The sequence below is a fragment of the Gorilla gorilla genome, chromosome 15 (assembly GCF_029281585.2).
Source record: "Gorilla gorilla gorilla isolate KB3781 chromosome 15, NHGRI_mGorGor1-v2.1_pri, whole genome shotgun sequence".
In the NCBI taxonomy this organism is placed as follows: Eukaryota; Metazoa; Chordata; class Mammalia; order Primates; family Hominidae; genus Gorilla; species Gorilla gorilla.
In genome coordinates, this window is record NC_073239.2 from 111386164 (window position 1) to 111404175 (window position 18012).

The 18012-nt window shown below is 44.1% G+C and overlaps 1 protein-coding gene across 1 annotated transcript; it reads right to left on the reverse strand.

Moving 5' to 3' along the window:
- Positions 1-597: 597 nt before the first annotated feature.
- SERPINA11 (serpin family A member 11) lies at positions 598-10808 on the reverse strand. The gene is made up of 5 exons (XM_004055635.5): positions 10724-10808; positions 6258-6903; positions 4453-4726; positions 1212-1359; positions 598-943 (listed from the first exon to the last, which is right to left on the reverse strand). The coding sequence occupies exons 2-5, from the start codon at positions 6898-6900 to the stop codon at positions 740-742; spliced, it is 1269 nt and encodes a 422-aa protein (XP_004055683.3). The 5' UTR covers positions 6901-6903; positions 10724-10808; the 3' UTR covers positions 598-739.
- Positions 10809-18012: the final 7204 nt, after the last annotated feature.

The following is an 18012-nucleotide window of genomic DNA, read 5'->3' on the forward strand; positions in this document are numbered from 1 at the left end:
GAGTAGCCTTTCTATCTCTAATGGAGGCTGCATCGCAATTGAATATGGCCCCCAATTCACCCCGCTGACCCTGCCCTATGTCCATCATCCCTCCCAGCCATGTTTGCCTTCCTACTTTCTTTGGTCTTCGTGTTGCCCTGGGCTTTGACACGCTGTTCTTGCTGCTTGAACTTGACCTCCCTCCAGGTTGACCCGTGATTACGCCGGCCCATCTGCACACCTGCTTTTCTACGTGGGCTGTAATTTGGAGCCCTGACACAGGTCCAACCTCCTCTTGAGGGGATCTAGCCCCTGATGTCTGGGCAATGACATTTTAGGACAACCTCTCTAGTCTGTACAGCCCATATCGGCCATTGTGAAGGGAAAGACTGGCTTACTCCTGCTGATGCCCCCTGTGTTTTTCACTATGACCCTTACCCAAAGGACGCTCAACAAATATCTACAATGGTGGCAGCAGCAGTGGACATCTCCTGGGAGGCTGTAACATGAGGGTCGTTCTCATCTTCAACTTTCTAAGCACAACTAACACCAGATTTGGGACAATTGTGAATGAGTGGCTAGAAGCTGTTCCTCCCTTGTAAGGATTGCTCCTTAGTGTTCACAGAACCCAAGGTCAACTTTATTAGAATCTTGGCACACTGATTAACTGAACCACATAGCAGCCCCAGGATGCAGGCTGGTTCTGGCCTATCTGTTTGGTCCAGGACGAGATAAGATAACTCCTGGCCTCCCACCATGGTTACCCTGAAACTGGGTTGACAACTTTTCCCAGGAAGAGTAAGCTCTGGGTGGTGATCTCCCAAAGGAGCAAGAGGAAAGGCCTGTTGAAGTGGGCATGTGGGTCTGACATGGTGTTCAGAGATGGGGGCTGGGAGAGGAGGCCTGAAGCAGCCCCGGCCTCGGTCCCCTTCTCACTCATGTCCACCATTGCCTTGTGTGACACCTAGAGGACAAGAGGGGATGAAGACAGCATCAGTTCGGGGAACTTCAAGGGGAAGACACTGTATTCCTGCCATGAAGAATAGAAGGGACCTAAGGAAGGGGAGGTAGGGAAGGAAAAGCCCATGAAGAGATGCCTTAAAGACTGTGGTATTAAATAGTCTGCATAGGACAAGGAACAGGGAACTTGACTTTTAAATGTCCCACATGCCAAAGGAGAAACCTCCTACCTACCCCCACCTGCCCACAAACATCCATGTTCACCACTTTACCTTGGAGATGGTTTTGTTGAGCTGCCCAGTGACTCCTGAGAAGTCAGCTTCTAAGTTGAGTATGTTGGTGAGACCAATTTGGGGAAGTATGTCTTCCAGGTTATATGTTCCAGAAATTGAAAACCTTGGCAAGTGCAAATCCAACAGACTGGAGAGAGAAACAGACAGAGAAATGGTGCTCTCTTGTTAATATGTGCCACTCTTGCTCTGTCTGTTGGCAGCCTGAGCCATGGGAGAGAGGCATTTCCCAGCGTGAGAAGCAACCAGTCTTCCCATGACACTGTTCACTATGGCGGACCATGCCACTACCCATACCCACAGCTCCCTTCTCTTTGGACCTCCTGGAATATCTTGTGGCTGGATCTGAGAGGACTCCAGGCACAGCTACCTGTCTTTGTCATCTCCATCACATTTATAGAGGGCTTTCTAGGTGTCAGATATTGGCTATGTTTTTTCAAGGCTGAACTGATGGAATCCACATCATGACCACATAAAGTAAATACTGTCAACATCTTCCCACTTCCGTATCTGATGCATCAGCAAGTTCTGTTGGCTCAGCTTCTGAACTAGGTCCTAAATCCACCTCCTGGCATCCCCTAATACAAGCAGCCATTGTCTCTCACCCATCTCCACTTCAGGTTCCTCTAGTGTTAAATGGCATGGTGATGCCCCCTCCTTGGGGCTGTTGTGAGGATCTGATGGGAGATCATGTGTGTTGGGCATAGGGCACAAATGAACTCCTGCTTCTGCGTTTGGAGCATCTTTACCAGCTGATTGCCACATTTCCCTGGGTTAAGTTCAGAAATTTCTTTGGATCCACAGCAAATCTGCCCTTTCTCTCTGGGGTTATTCTTCTTTATAATTATGGTTTGACAGCTACCCAGGCACCTGAAAGCATGACTAGTTCATAACCAACTTGAACACTTCTGCCTCAGAAAATCGAATTCAGGTTAGAGAATCGTGGCTGGTTTGACTCCTGGGCAATATGAGGGTCTTGATGCCTAATTGAAGTAGGAGGACATCTAGGGCTATTTGACAAGTTTCCCATAGGCAGCACTTGGGTGGGAAGCAAGACCCGCGCCAGTTGGCTGGGGGGTGGAATAGAGTCTAGTGGGGCAGGGGTCTGACAGAGAGCCCAAAACACAGTGGATGTTTAACAACTGTGAATGAATACATACACGAATGGTGTGCCAGGAAGTGCAGTTCCCCTTGGCAAGCTAACCTGCCTCACATCTGAATGGAGTGAAACATGGCAGAGTCTGAAGTTCTTATATCTAAAAGCCCCTAAAAATGGATACTAAGATATTGTAACTCTCTGGCACAAGGAATATCTGAGATTTAGAGGAGTAACTTCGGTCAGTTTCGCTTTTAGAATGTCAAAGTGGGAAGAAGTCAAACCAAACCCTCCCTGAGGGAAAATCTACTGGTCTAGAAGAGTCTATGGCACTCCCTTCTGTGATGGGGGCAAGGAGAAGGCTCACCCCAAAGGAGCCAGGGACTATGGAGCTGAAATTAGCAACTGACTAGAGCCGTGGAGCTTCATGGACAACAGGAATAATCTCTTAAATCCTGGCCTCTCCCCTTGGCCCGTGCCTCTTATTTGGTACTTTAATCTCTGCCCAAACACAAAATGCCTTCTCTATCCCTGGTACCTCAGTGTGAATGGGGTGCTGAGAGAAGCCACCTTTGGATATGTGGGGTGGCTGGTGCCTCCCAGGTTGTGGTGGATTCAAGATGACCGTCAAAAGGTGGCATCTATGCACCCTCCCCTTGAATCTGGGTGGGCTCTGCACCACCCAGCCATTGGCTCTGCAACCACCCATTGGCTCTGCCACCAATACAATGTGGCAGAAGTGCCACTGTGCTGATTTCCGGGCCTAGGCCTTACCAGAGTGGTAGCTTTCATTTCCTGCCTTTGAAATATTCTGTCTTGGAGACCCTAGCTGCCATAGACCAGTATTAACTGTGCTGATCTGCTGAACCTGAGCTAGCCTCATGGAGACACTACATGCAGAGAGAGATGCCTGCCAGCCTTAATCTCTTCCAGCCAGCCCAGCACAAGCACCAGACACATAAGTGAAGAGAGTTCAGTGGCTTCAGCTCCAGCTGCCACCTACCCCAACACATGAAAACTGCCCAGCTGAGCCCAGTTAACCCATAGAACCAAGAAAGTGATTGTCTTAAGTCATTCGGTTTTGGGGTGGCTTGTTATGCAGCAAGCAGTAAGTAGAACTAAGTACCAGATTTCATCTCAGAGTACCCCATAAAAGAAGATGCACCCCCAAGAAGGTGTTAGCTGGTGAAGGGGGTCTAGGGAAACTAGAAAAAGCTGAAGTTGCTGTGATAAAACTACAAACCATAAAGCAAGTGAGATGGGAAATAGTTTAGAGATCACATAAAACAGGAACTTTAATGTTTACAATGTTCTTAATATTTAATTTTTAAACATGTTTTAATTAAAATAGAAGCACCCTTTAACAATATAATGATAATAATAATTTTTTATTAGAGATAGGATCTAGCTTTGTTGCCCAGACTGGAGTGCAGTGGCACAATCATAGCTCACTGTAACCTCAAATTCCTGGGCTCAGGTGATCCTCTTTCCTCATCCTCCCGGGTAGTTGGGACTATAGGCATGCATCAACATGTCCAGCTATATATGTTTTTTTCATTTTGCATAGAGGCAGGATCTTGCTATGTTGCCCAAGCTAGTCTCAAACTCCTGGCCTCAAGTAATCCTCTCACCTTGGCCACCCAAAGCACTGGGATTGTAGGTCTGAGCTGCTGCACCCAGCCATGATTATTTTTCACTGTCTCTGATCTGATTTCTTTTGCTGTACTTAACCACCTTCTGTTAGTGAATTGTTATTGGAGGGTGTGGTGGGGAGAGAGGAAAGCAAGAGGAAAGGAGATGGGGATCAGACAGACACCAGGAAAGTATAATAACAGTCAATGCCTGGTGAGCACTTCTTATGCTCCACGTACCAGTCTAAGTTCTACGTTCTCTATGGGTAGAAACTCAATGAATCTACTGAGCAACCCAATGAGGCAGGTATCATGTTCTTAGTTTTACAGTAGAGGCCCAAAAAAGGTGAGAAAATTGCCAAGATCACACAGTTAGTAAAGGACAAGATGGTGAGCCTAATCGAGATGGATGTTGGGCTTTTGCAGCTGGAGTTGATCAAGACCTGCTGGGGTTCTTGAGCAAGGTCAGCCAGCATCCTTCCGCTGTGACACTTACCTGGGCAGGAGCAATTGGCCCCATTTTCTCAGGGTCTCTGGCTGCAGAGCAGCCTCCACCTGCTTCATTTTCCCCGGGTCAGGGAGGACCAGCAGCGCCAGGGCATTTCCTCTGTATTCTATCTGGAGGACGGTGCAAGCCAAATCCTGGTCATAGAGGAATCTGTGCATTTCCTTTTGGTGCATCATGGGGACCTGGAGAGAAGTCCTCTCATCCACAAAGAAACTTTCCTGCTTCTGGGTCTGGTAGCGACTGAAAGGGTGCTTCCACTTGGCTTAGGACACAAAACCCATAAGGCCATGAGAACTCTTTTCAAGAGAGCAACTCTGGGTAGACACACACAAAACCACAGTTCCTCTTGGCTATGCAAGTATATGGCAAAAAAAGTGGAATGGTTACAGAGCCAGGAGACCAGAATTTAGGCCTGGCTCAGTCTCTAGGACAAGTCACCAGTGTTTGAGCACTAACAGCCTATGATTTTGTTCCATTTCAGAGGAACTCAGCTTCTAACAAGCCAAAAGGTATTTTTCCATCTACTAAGCATCTTCCATGTGTTAGACATTATCTCTTTAAATTGTCATAAAAATTAATACGAAATAAGTATTATTCCCATATCAGGGATGGTCAAACTGAGTCTTTGTGAGTTTATTTAAACATACTAATTTGCAGAGCTGGGATGACTGACTGAGCAGCTCAGATTGCTTGCAAACACTGAATTAATCCTTCTCAACCAAACTGCCTCTAGACAACAACCTTCTACAGAGACGCTCAAGAGCGCCTTCCTTCACTCACCTACCCCAACTCCCTAATCTTCAAACTGAAAAAGGAAAAAGAATTCAATTAATAAAATGTCATGCATTAGGCAAAAGCCCATTAAGATGTAGTTAGAAATGCAGAATTTTGGGGTCATGGTTACATTCACACGTGTAGTATCTTCTCTCTTACTTCTTATAAATCTGTCCCCACAAACACCTCTTGCAAGCACTCTGGTCTTGATAACAGGAGAACTGGGTCATCCTGTCCTACATACCCACGCCCAATCAATGACCAAGTATTGCTGATTCTACCTCCAAAACCACAACTTTATTCAAGGCCACCGTGCTACTTACTTTGGACCACTATGAAAACCTCCCAACTTGTCTCTCCTCTCTCACCCTTTCTCCCTTCCAAACCACCTTCCAAATTGTAGCCAGTTTGAGCTTCCTAAAACATATGTAATCCTGTCACTTCACATTTAAAAGTCTTTGGCAATTCTAAGGTTCCCTGAATAAAGCTGGGAGCCCTCAACCTGGCCCTGTTTCCCTCTGCATTGCAGCTCTTGGTTTCTTCCTATTATTCTGCTATTGTGTTTGATGTTCTATCCCAACTAAATTTGTTTCAGTTCTTTGAAAATGCAATGATATCTCTTTTCCCTGGACCTTTAGATATGCTGGTTTCTTTCAACCTGAACCCTCTTTGCCCCACCTCTCCCAAGCTTCTTCACCTGAGTGGATACTACTCGCTCTCATGTCTTAGCTTGGGTGGCTGTTTTACCAGGAAGCTTCTCAAGTCTGGATGGGTGTCTCTTTTGGGAACTCTGTGGCACCCAATGCCTACGCAAGGACAGCATCACCATCCCACTGAGTTATTTTGCATCTGCACTTATTTCCAACCCACATGGACTGTGGCTACGCACGGGTGGGAAAGCTCTATCTTATTCATAGATTTCCCCAAGTGGTTAGCAAAGAACCTATTAGCTGGCTCTCTGCTGTAAGAGCATTTACTTGCAGAGGCGGTGGCAATAATTCTGTCTGAGCAAGCCTCACCTTTGAAGAAGATGTAATTGGCAAGAACCATGAACGTGTCCTGGCTGAACTCCGGGAGGCAGTCCACGACTTGCCCGTATGTTTGCCTTCTCAAATAGTCATTAATCTGCCTCCCAGTTGTAACAGAATCTGTGAAGTTGGCAGAAAAAGCAAAAGCTCCATAAAGCTCCTTGATGCTGTCCAAATAGTGCTGCCGAGGCTTTAGTCGCTTGTCTAGGAACAGGGAGTTTCCTACTTTTAGTTCGAGTTTGGGGCTGGGCAGGGCAAGGGTGTGGAGGAGGCTCCGGAAGCCCTGGTGGATGTCGGCTTCAGGGGTTTCTGTGAGGTTGAATCCCAGGCCCTCCAGGATCAGAGCTGAGGTGTTAGCTTGGGCCCCAAGAGAGAGCAGGGCCAGGGTGGTGGAGATGCTCACTGGCGAGAAGAAGATGTTTCCGGGGGTGTCTGCTGCCAGCTCTTTATACAACCGCAAAGCAAAATTGGTAATGGTGGGTGTGATTCTGTGGTAGGCGGGGGCTGGCTCTGAGAGCTGATGCCTGGGGGGTTGAGGCCCCTGCAGACTTTTATCTCCATGGGCAAGAAGGGGCTGACAGTGGACAGAGGCCAGGATCCCTGTTCCCAGTAGCCAAAGCCAAGCTGGACCCATTCTCTGAAAACAAGAGGGTGAACATGTCACTTTTCTCCATAAATAACGTCATGATTCTCTATTGCTCATACCACAAATCCCACCTTCACAATGTGCCCCACAGGGCTGCCATGAGGGGCACTGAAGAAGACAAGGCTGTGGATGATTAGGATTCTGGACACTTTCCTCCGAGGCTTCAGTGAAGGTAGCAGCCCTTTATCTGCTTTACATATAGTAGGTTTCTAACATTTTGTTGAGTAAAAGTCTCTGGACTATAAAACAATAGCAATAACAACAACAACAATGGCAACTCCTGGCCAGGCATGTTGGCTCACACCTATAATCTCAGCAGTTTGGGAGGCTGAGGTGGGAGGATCGCTTGAGCCCAGGAGTTTGAGACCAGGCTGGGCAACATAGGGAGACCCCCTCTACAAAATGTTTTTAAAAATTAGCTGGGTGTGGTGGCATGTTCCTGTAGTTGCTGAGGTGGGAGAATCGCTTGGGCCTGGGGGGTCTAGGCTGCAGTGAGCTGTGATTGTACCACGGCACTCCAGCCTGGACGACAGAGTGAGAACCTGTTTTAAAAACAACCACCACCACAACAGCAAAACAACTTCCATCGTCTAGCCTCCCTCCCTCTTTTCTCTTTCTTTCTTTCTTTTTCTTTCTTTCTTTCCTTCCTTCCTTCCTTCTTCCTTCCTTCCTTCTTCCTTCTTTCCCTTTTCTTTCTTCTCTCCAGTCATTCTTTCAATCATTCATTAACTTTCAAGTATCTGCCTGGTCCAAGAGGTAGCTAGGTCCTCAGTATTTAGTGGGGAAAGAAGTAAACAAAATTTCAGATTTCCTAGAGTTAAGGGTTTAATTGACACTAGCTTAGGTGACACTCAATAGCTATATATGTGATGACAAATTGAGAAGAACATGCTTGGAGCAAATGTCCTGGCCACACTGCCAGTGATATTAGGCCTCCCTCACATCCAGCATGGCTATTGACTATGATCCTGCCCATTGGAAAGAAAAGGATGATGTGCAAAGCCTCGGTCAGGCCCCAAGAGAAAGAAGAGTGCCCTCCCCCTTTCCAGTTGTTCATTAGCTGGAGTGGCGATGTGAGGATCGGCCATCTGGATGTGTGGATGAAGACAGCCCAGGAGTGGGGAGCAAAGTAGCAGGACTGATGGAGCCTAGAGGAGCGACGAGAGACAGCAACTCTGTCTCCATGTCTCTGTCCAGCCTCTGATATCTGGGATACCTCTTGTCACATGCAGAGGCTGAAACCTCTATATTTTTTTTTATTGCTTCAGGGCTGTGGGGATGATGTCTGTTACGGGCTGAATTGTACCTGCCCGAAATTCATATGCTGAAGTCTAGACACCTAGTATCTCCAGATATGATCTTGTTTGGAAATAGGGTCATTGGAGATGTAATCAGTTAAGAAGAGGTCATTAGAGCAGGATCCTAATCCAATATGACTGATGTCCTTACAAGAAGGAGAAATTTGGACACAGACAACACACAGGGAGAATGCCATGTGCAGATGAAGGCAGAGATCAGGGTGATGCTTCTACAAGCCGAGGAAAGCGAAAGACGGCCAGCAAACTAGGAGAGAGGCAAAGCTAGGAAAGGAGCCTGGAGCAGATTCTCCTTCACAGCCTCAGAAGGCACCAACCCTGTCAACCCCTTGATCTTGGACTTCTAACCTCCAGAACTGAGAGTCAAAAATTTCTGTTGTTTAAGCTGCCTGGTATGTAGTATTTATTAAGATAGCCCTTGCAAACTAATGTGATATCTCTTGTGCTTTATTTTAAGTTACAAAATGTGCCAGAAGAGCCTTTATTCCACTTCCAGGGGATCAAAGTGGTACAGGAGCAGGAAGACCCCTTGTTTTAGGGCTGGGAATGCAGCCTGAGCTGGAGGGGGAACTGCAGTGCAAACAGGGTTGTCTCTACTCACCCTGCCCAATGTTCCATGCTCTCCTTTCCCTTTCAGTCCCATCCCCCCGCCCTACACCCATCTTCAGGTTCTTGCAGAAGACTCATGACCACATTGCTACTGGGACCCTCCCAAACCTTGATTTTCTCAGTAAGGAAGGCAGCCTTCTCTTCTCCCGTCAAATCCAACTCTTCCACCGTTCCATTCACTGCACAGCAGCTGTGCACTGCTGACCACCTCTATCACTCCTCATTAGTTTGTCCTGATAACATTTGTGTCTTAACTGGCACCTTTAATAATTTTTTGCCTAAACCAATGACTTCTGGATCAATTGCAAATGCTGCGACAGTGAAAGAGAGATTATATTTTTGCAAATGGGTTTGTAGCCCCTGGTGCCCTAAGTAGCCTGCCAAACGACAAAGGCCAGGTGTCAGGAGGGACGAATGTGGTCTCATTATCTGCTATGTTGAAATGCGTTTGCTGGTCAAAGTACTGTGGGCATGCCCCCAAGGCTACGTCCTCCCTTTCTCCAGCACAGTGTGGGTTCACTTAATGACAGCCCCAGTGAACTCCCAATGTGGGTTCACTTAATGACAGCTTCCATACACTTCAGATTTTCTTTTGATCGAAAATTTGGAAGATGCAAATCAATTTAAAAATTGTTCTACCCCTGGGTAAAATAAAGTGCCTGTAACGAAACTATTTCTGGTTTATTCTTTTTATCCCATTGAACTCAGCACCATTTTCTACTCCACTGCACCCCAAGGACTCCCTGACTTGCAAATGACCTATTTCCCAAAGGGGATTCAATTGTAAATGAGGGGGCCTTGGAATCAAGGCTGTGCAGTAACTCACTGCCTCATACTGTGCAAAAGCAGCTGTCTGAAACTCAGTGTCTCCCTTTGCAAAATGCGAATGATATTGCCCACGTCCTGGGTGTGGGGCCATTTCGGGATTATATGACAGTCAATGTACAAAGCTCCAGGCATGCCGAAAGTACTCAATGGCAGTTTTTTTCCCTTTCTATCAAGCCTGGGGTAATGATGCCCAATTCATTTCTTAATTCCTCTTCCAGAAAGATCCCAGAGGAAAATTAAGAACTATATTCATGAAGTATAATATTCTCACTTATTAAGGGTTTATGAAGTGATAGGATATTACATGCATTGTAACACTGGCTCCTGACAAAGGCAGGGGGAGGGGTGTGTGTAAAGGAGATAGAGGTGACATTTTGGATCAGCTCAATGCCTGGTGGAGGGGTGCTGCTGGAGTTTAGCTGGGGAACAGCTGGGCTCCCGAAAGCTCTTGAAACACCCAGAATAGTCACATTCAATGAAGAGTGGTCCTGCCCAAATACCGGTAGTGCCCTTGTTGAGAAACACTTGCTTTGTCTTATTTAATTTAATCCTTATGAGAACCTCAAAGCACAGGGATTATTAGCCCTACTGTACACAGGGAACGACTGATGCAGGGTTAGGACAAGCCGCCTGGTGAGAGCAGGAGCAAGACTCAGATTCCAGACCAGAGCTCCTAAGCACCCTTTTCACAGGACAGCTTCTAGTAAATTTGCTGCAGCATCATTGTCATTGTGCTTTGGGTTGTATTGTTTCATTTTCTTGTCTAACTGGCAGGAATATTTGGGATTCTTCTCTCAGAATTCTTGAAGTTTTCCATAAAAGGAGATTGAAAACCTGAAGTCTCTCCTTTAAGACTCAGAGGGTGTACATGGTTGCATTTCTTCTTCAGGGACTTACTTCTCCCATCCTTACCACCAAAGCCAGGAACACACACACACACACACACACACACACACACACACACACACAGAGAGAGAGAGAGAGAGAGAGAGAGAGAGAGAAGGGAGTGAGGCAGTTGCTGCCCCTGCCCTCATTTTGGGCACAGGCAAAGTACTTACAGAGCAAAGGCACTGAGCAGGGGCCCAGGTCTTCAGCACTGCATCACCTCTACCCACAGGAAAATGGTGTTTGAAGATCGCAGCAACCTGGTCAATATTTGTCAGGTCAATTCTGGGAACCGGTATGAAGACAATGCACAGCAAACAGGAAGGGCTCTTTTTTTTCAAAGTATCTGCCCTGACTGCCTGTCCCACAAACAAATGGTGGATTGTGACTTAAGCCCAGGCTCGGTTTGAGAATATTCTGATGCTGGCAGCAGGTGGTGGTGTGGTTGCGGCTGATGCCTGTGTCTGTGGTTGTATGATCCAGGCTGTATTCTTTTTTTTCTAACTTTTTTATTTCCATAGGTTTTGGGGGAACAGGTGGTATTTGGTTACATGAGTAAGTTCCTTAGTGGTAATTTGCAAGATTTTGATGCATTCATCACCCAAGCAGTATACACTGAACCCAATATGTAGTCTTTCATCCCTTACCCCCCTCCCACCCTTTCTCTCGAGTCCCCGAAGTCCGTTGTATCATTCTTATGTCTTCCCATCCTCATAGCTTAGCTCCACTTATGAGTGAGAACATACGATGTTTGGTTTTCCATTCCTGAGTTACTTCACTTAGAATAATAGTCTCAAGGTCCACCCAGGCTGCTGTGAATGCAATTAATTCGTTCCTTTTTATGGCTGAGTAGTATTCCATCATATATATATATACACCACAGTTTTTTTATCCACTCGTTGATTGATGGGTATTTGGGTTGATTCCACAATCTTGCAATTGCAAATTGTGCTGCTGTAAACATGTGTGTGCAAGTATCTTTTTCATACAATGACTTCTTTTCCTCTGGGTAGATACCCAGTACTGGGATTGCTGGATGAAATGGTAGTTCTACTTTTAGTTCTTTAAGGAATCTGCACACCGTTTTCCATAGGGGTTGTACTAGTTTACATTCCCACCAGCAGTGCAGAAATGTTCCCTTTTCACCACATCCACGCCAACGTCTATTATTTTTTGATTATGGCCATTCTGGCAGGAGTAAGGTGATATCACACTGTGGTTTTGATTTGCATTTCCCTGATCATTAGTAATGTTGAGCATTTTTTCTTATATTTGTTGGCCATTTGTATATCTTCTTTTGAGAACTGTCTATTCATATCTTTAGCCCACTTTTTGATGGGATTGTTTGTTTTTTCTTGCTAATTTGTTGGGATATCTCTGGATATTAGTCCTTTGTCAGATGTATAGATTGTGAAGATTTTCTCCCACTATGTGGGTTGTCTGTTTACTCTGCTGACTGTTCCTTTTGCTGTGCAAAAGCTCTGAAGAGCTTAATTAAGTCCCACCTGTTTACCTTTGTTTTTATTCCATTTGCTTTTGAGTTCTTGGTCATGAAATCCTTGCCTAAGCCAATGTCTAGAAGGGTTTTGCCAGTGTTATCTTCTAGAATTTTTATAGTTTCAGGTCTTAGATTTAAGTCCTTGATCCATCTTGAGTTGGTTTTTGTATAAGGTGAGAGATGAGAATCCAGTTTCATTCTCCTACATGTGGCTTGCCAATTATCTCAGCACGATTTGTTGAATGGGGTGTCTTTTCCCCACTTTGTGTTTTTGTTTGCTTTGTCTATGATCACTTGGCTCTAAGTACTTGGGTTTATTTCTGGGTTCTCTATTCTGTTCCATTGGTCTATGTGCCTATTTTTATACCAGTACCATGCTGTTTTGGTGACTATGGCCTTATAGTACAGTTTGAAGTTAGGTAATGTGATGCCTCATTTTAGTCTGGCTTTGGCTATGCAGGCTCTTTTTTGGTTCCATATGAATTTTAGCATTTTTTTCCCCAGTTCTGTGAAGAATGATGGTGGAATTTTGATGGGAATTGGCTCTGAATTTGCAGATTGCTTTTTGTGGTATGGTCATTTTCACAGTATTGATTCTACCCATCTGTGAGCATGGGATGTGTTTCTATTTATTTGTGTCATCTATGAGTTTTTCAGCAGTGTTTTGTAGTTTTCTTTTAGAGATCTTTAACCTCCTTGGTTAGGTATATTCCTAAATATTTTATTTTTTTGCAGCTATTGTAAAAGAGATTGATTTCTTGATTTGATCCCCAGCTTGGTCACTGTTGGTGTATAGCAGACTTACTGATTTGTGTACATTAATTTTGTATCCTGAAACTTTGCTGAATTAATTTTTCAGTTCTAGGAGATTTTTGGAGGAGTCTTTAGGGTTTTCTAGGTATACGATCATATCATCAACAAACAGTGACAGTTTGACTTCCTGTTTACTGATTTGGATGCCCTTTATTTCTTTCTCTTGTCTGATTGCTCCTGCGAGGACTTCCAGTACTATGTTGAATAGAAGTGGTGAGAGTGGGCATTCTTGTCTTGTTCCAGTTCTCAGAGGGAATGCTTTCAACTTTTACCCATTCAGTATTATGTTAGCTGTGGGTTTGTCATAGATGGTTTTTATTGCATCAAGGTGTGTCCCTTATATGCTGATTTTGCTGAGGGTTTTAATCATAAAGCGATGCTGGATTTTGTCAAATGCTTTTTCTGCATCTATTGAGATGATCATGTGATTTTTGTTTTTAACTCTGTTTATGTGGTGTATTACATTTATTGACAACCATCCCTGTATGCCTGGTATGAAACCCACTTGATCATTGGATTATCTTTTTAATATGTTGTTGGATTCTGTTAGCTAGCATTTTGTTAAGGATTTTTTGCATCTATGTTCACCAGAGATATTGGTCTGTAGTTTTTTGTTGTTGTTGTTGTTGTTGTTGTTATGTCCTTTCCTGGTTTTGGTATTAGGGTGATACTGGCTTAATAGAATGATTTAGTGAGGATTCCCTCTTTCTCTATCCTGTTGAATAGTATCAATAGGATTGGTACCAATTTTTCTTTAAATGTCTGGTAGAATTCAGTTGTGAATCCATCTGGTCCTGGACTTTTTTTTTGTTGGTAATTTTTTAAATTACCATTTCAATCTCACTGCTTGTTATTGGTCTGTTCAGGGTATCTAATCCTTCCTGATTTAAACTAGGAGGATTGGATCTTTCCAGGAAATTATCCGTCTCCTCTAGCTTTTCTAGTTTATGCACATAAAGGTGTTAATAGTAGCCTTGAATGATCTTTTGTATTTCTGTGGTGTCAGTTTTAAAATCTTTCATTTCATTTCTAATTGAGCTTATTTGGATTTTCTCTCTTCTTGGTTAATCTTGCTAATGGTCTATTTTTTTTCCAAGAACCAGCTTTTTGTTTCACTTATCTTTTGTTATTTTGTTGTTGTTTCAATTTCATTCAGTTCTGCTCTGATCTTGGTTATTTCCTTTTTTTTCTACTGGGTTTTGGTTTGGTTTGTCCTTGTTTCCCTAATTCCTCGCGGTGTGACCTTAGATTATTCGTGCTCTTTCAGAGTTTTTGATGTAGGCATTTAGGGGTATAAACTTTCCTCTTAGCACTGCCTTTGCTGTATTCCAGAGGTTTTGATAAGTTGTGTTACTATTACAGTTCAGTTCAAATAACGTTTAAATTTCCATCTTGATTTCGTTGTTGACCCAGTGATCCTTCAGGAGCAGGTCATTTTGTTTTCATGTATTTGCATGATTTTGAAGGTTCCTTTTAGAGTTGATTTCCAGTTTTATTCCACTGTGGTTTGAGAAAGTAATTGATATAATTTCAATTTTCTTAAATTCATTGATACTTGTTTTGTGGCCTATCATATGGTTTATCTTGGAGAATGTTCCATGTGCTGATGCATAGAATGTATATTCTGTGGTTATTGGGTAGAATGTTCTGTAAACATCTGTTAAGTCCATTTGTTCCAGGATATATTTTAAACTCATTGTTTCTGTATTGACTTTCTGTCTTGTTGACCTGTGTAGTGCTGTCAGTGGAATATTGAAGTCCCTCACTATTATTGTGTTGCTGTCTACCTCATTTCTTAGATCTAGTAGTAATTGTTTTATAAATTTGGGAGCTCCAGTGTTGGGTGCATATATATTTAAGACTGTAATATTTTTGTGTTGGACAAGGCCTTTTATCATTATATAACGTCCCTTTATCTTTTTTAACTGCTGTTGCTTTAAAGTTTGTTTTGTCTGTTATAAGTATAGCCACTTCTGTTTGCTTTTAGTGTCTATTTGCATAGAATGTCTATTTCCACCCCTTTACCTTACATTTATGTGAGTCCTTGTGTGCTAGGTGAGTCTCTTGAAGGCAGCAGATACTTGGTTGGTGAATTCTTATCCATTCTGCCATTCCGCATCTTTTAAGTGGAGAATTTAAGCCATTTCCATTCAACATTAGTATTGAGATGTGAGGTAGTATTCCATTCATTGTGCTATTTGCTGCCTGTATACCTTGCTTTTTTAATTGTATTTTTGTTTTATAGGTCCTGTAGGATTTATGTTTTAAAGAGGGTCTGTTTTTATGTGTTTCCAGGATTTGTTTCAAGATTTAGAGCTCCTTTTAGCAGTTCTTGTAGTGCTGGCTTGGTAGTGGTGAATTCTCTCAGCATTTGTTTGTCTGAAAAAGACTGTATCTTTCCTTCATGTATGAAGCTTAGTTTCACTGGATACAAAATTCTTAGCTGATAATTGTTTTGTTTAAGGAGGTTGAAGACAGAGCCCCAGTCCCTTCTAGTTTGTAGGGTTTCTACTGAGAAATCTGCTATTAATCTGACAGGTTTTCCTGTATATGTTACCTGACGATTTTGCCTCACAGCTCTTAAGATTCTTTCCTTCATCTTGGCTTTAGATAACCTGAAGACAGTGTGCCCAGATGATGATCTTTTTGTGATGAATTTCCCAGGTGTTCTTTGAGCATCTTGTATTTGGATGTCTAGGTCTCTAGCAAGACCAGGGAACTTTTCCACAATTATTCCCCCAAATATATTTTCCAAACTTTTAGATTTCTCTTCTTCCTCAGGAATGCCAATTATTCTTAGGTTTTGTCACTTAACATAATCTCAAACTTCTCAGAGGCTTTGTTCTTTTTTTCTTATTCTTTTTTCTTTGTCTTTGTTGGATTGGGTTCCTTTGAAAACTTTGTCTTTGAGCTCTGAAGTTCTTTCTTGTTTCTTTGATTCTATTCCTGAAACTTTCCAGAACATTTTGCATTTCTCTCAGTGCTCTCCTTTATTTCCTAAAGGGTTGATTTTTTTTTTATTTATGCTATTCCTTCACTAAAGATTTCTCCCCTCATTTCTTATGTATTTTTTTAAATTTCCTTAAATTGGACTTCACCTTTCTCTGGTGGCTCCTTGATTAGCTTAATAACTGACCTTCTGAATTCTTTTTCAGGTAAATAAGGGATTTCTTTTTTGTTTGGTGGCGAGCTAGTGTGATTTTTTGAGGGTGTTAAAGAACCTTGTTTTGTCATATTACCAGCATTGTTTTTCTGCTTCCTTCTCATTTGGATAACCTCATTTGGATAGCTTCATTCTCATTTGGATGTCAGAGGGAAGATCTAGGGCTCAAGGCTGCTGTTCAGATTCGTTTGTCCCATGGGGTGCTCCCTTGATGTAGTACTCTCACCCCTTTCCCAGGGATGTGGCTTCCTGAGAACCAAGCTGTGGTGATTGTTATCTGGATTTAGTCACCCAGCAGGTCCACCAGGCTCTGGGCTGGTACTGGGGATTGTCTGCATAGAGTCCTGTGGTGTGAACCATCTGCAGGTCTCTCAGCCATGGATACCAGCACCTGTTCTGGTGGAGATGGCAGGGGGGTGAAATGGATTCTGTGAAGATCCTTAGTTTTTGTTGTTTAATGCACTATTTTTGTGCTGGTTGGCCTCCTGCCATAAGGTGACACTTTTTGAGAGATCATCAGTTGTGGTAGTATAGGGAGAACAAGGCTATGGGTAGGGCCTTAGAACTCTCAAGAGTATATGCCCTTTGTCTTCAGCTACCAGAATGGGTAGGGAAGGACCATGGGGGGAAGGAGGCAGGGCTATGTGTGTCTGAGCTCAGACTCTCTTTGGGCAGGGCTTGCTGTGTCTGCTGTGGGGAATGGGGGTGTGGTTCCCAGGTCAATGGAGCTGTTCCCAGGAGAATTATGGCTGCCTCTGCTGTGTCATGCAAGTTGTCAGGGAAGTGGGGGAAAGCCGGCAGTTACAGGCCTCACCCAGCTCCCAAACAACCCAAAAGACCAGTCTCACTCCCACCATGTCCCCCCAAACAGCACCAAGTTTGTTTATAGGCAGTGGGCAGGAAGGGCTGAGAACTTGCCCCAGGCTACCAGCCTCCCACTTATGAGAACAAGTAGGGCTTTCACGCCTATCGGCCTGTGGAGTCTGCACACCAGATTCAGGCCCTCCCTTGAGTTCTGGCCAGGAGACTTCCTGTTCAGTTGGAATTGTTACAAAGTTCAGCTGGGGGTTTCCTTCTCCCTGTGGTCTTTTCCCAGTATTTCCGGCAGCCCTCCCCAAGAACACCCATGAGACAACTCTGAAATAGCTTTCTGAGGGTGGAAAACCCACAGGCTTTTCCTGCTGCTTCCTCTACCCCTATATTTTGCTTGGCTCTCTAAATTGACTCAGCTCCAGATAAGGTCAGATCCTTCTCCCATGATCTAGACCTTCAGGTGCCCCAGTGAGGGTGTGTGTTCAGTGACAGACAATCCCCCTTTCCCACTTTCACAGCTTGGGCACTCACAATATTTGGACTGTCTCTTGGGTTCTGCAGGAGCAACCTCCTTCCTTCAGAGGGTCTGTGGGTTCTCTAGGCTTTCCTGGTTTATTCCTGCATTAGTTCTGAAGCAAAGGGTCAAGATGCGAGTGTTGAACCTTTGAAATTTTTTTCAAAGGTCCACACAGTGCTCTGTCCAAGTGCGAGCTGCAATTTAGTCTTGCCTTCCGTCTGCCACTTTCCCCCCTTTTCTTTTTCTTTTAGGCTATGTTCTTTATTGGTCACCCTCACCGCAAGAATGTGAGAGAGGCACAGTCATCCCTACTTTGTAGATGGGAAACTGAGGCTCTGTGAGGTTAAGTCACTTGCTCATTAAGTGGACGGATGGGGCCACACTCAGAACTTGGATCCTATCCCCCAGTCCAAGCCTTCACTACCACACCAAACCATTCCAGTATTTTGTTGATGCTTCACATAAAATATAATCTGTGCATGAATAAAAAGATTGGAAGGGGCTGGGTGCGGTGGCTCATGCCTGTAATCCCAGCGCTTTGGGAGGCCAAGGCAGGTGGATCACTTGAGGCCGGGAGTTCGAGACCAGCCTGGACAACATGTTGAAACCCCGTCTCTACTAAAAATATAAAAATTAGCCCGACAGGGTGGCGGGTGCC

What these genes read in the sequence shown, in the direction of transcription:
- SERPINA11 (XM_004055635.5), bottom strand. Translation starts at nt 6,900, where the DNA reads ATGGGTCCAGCTTGGCTTTGGCTACTGGGAACAGGGATCCTGGCCTCT. An exon ending in CAATTACATCTTCTTCAAAG is followed by an intron (nt 4,727 to 6,257) that starts GTGAGGCTTGCT and finishes TTGTGTCCTAAG; the next exon opens with CCAAGTGGAAGCACCCTTTC. An exon ending in TCAACAAAACCATCTCCAAG is followed by an intron (nt 944 to 1,211) that starts GTAAAGTGGTGA and finishes CTTGTCCTCTAG; the next exon opens with GTGTCACACAAGGCAATGGT.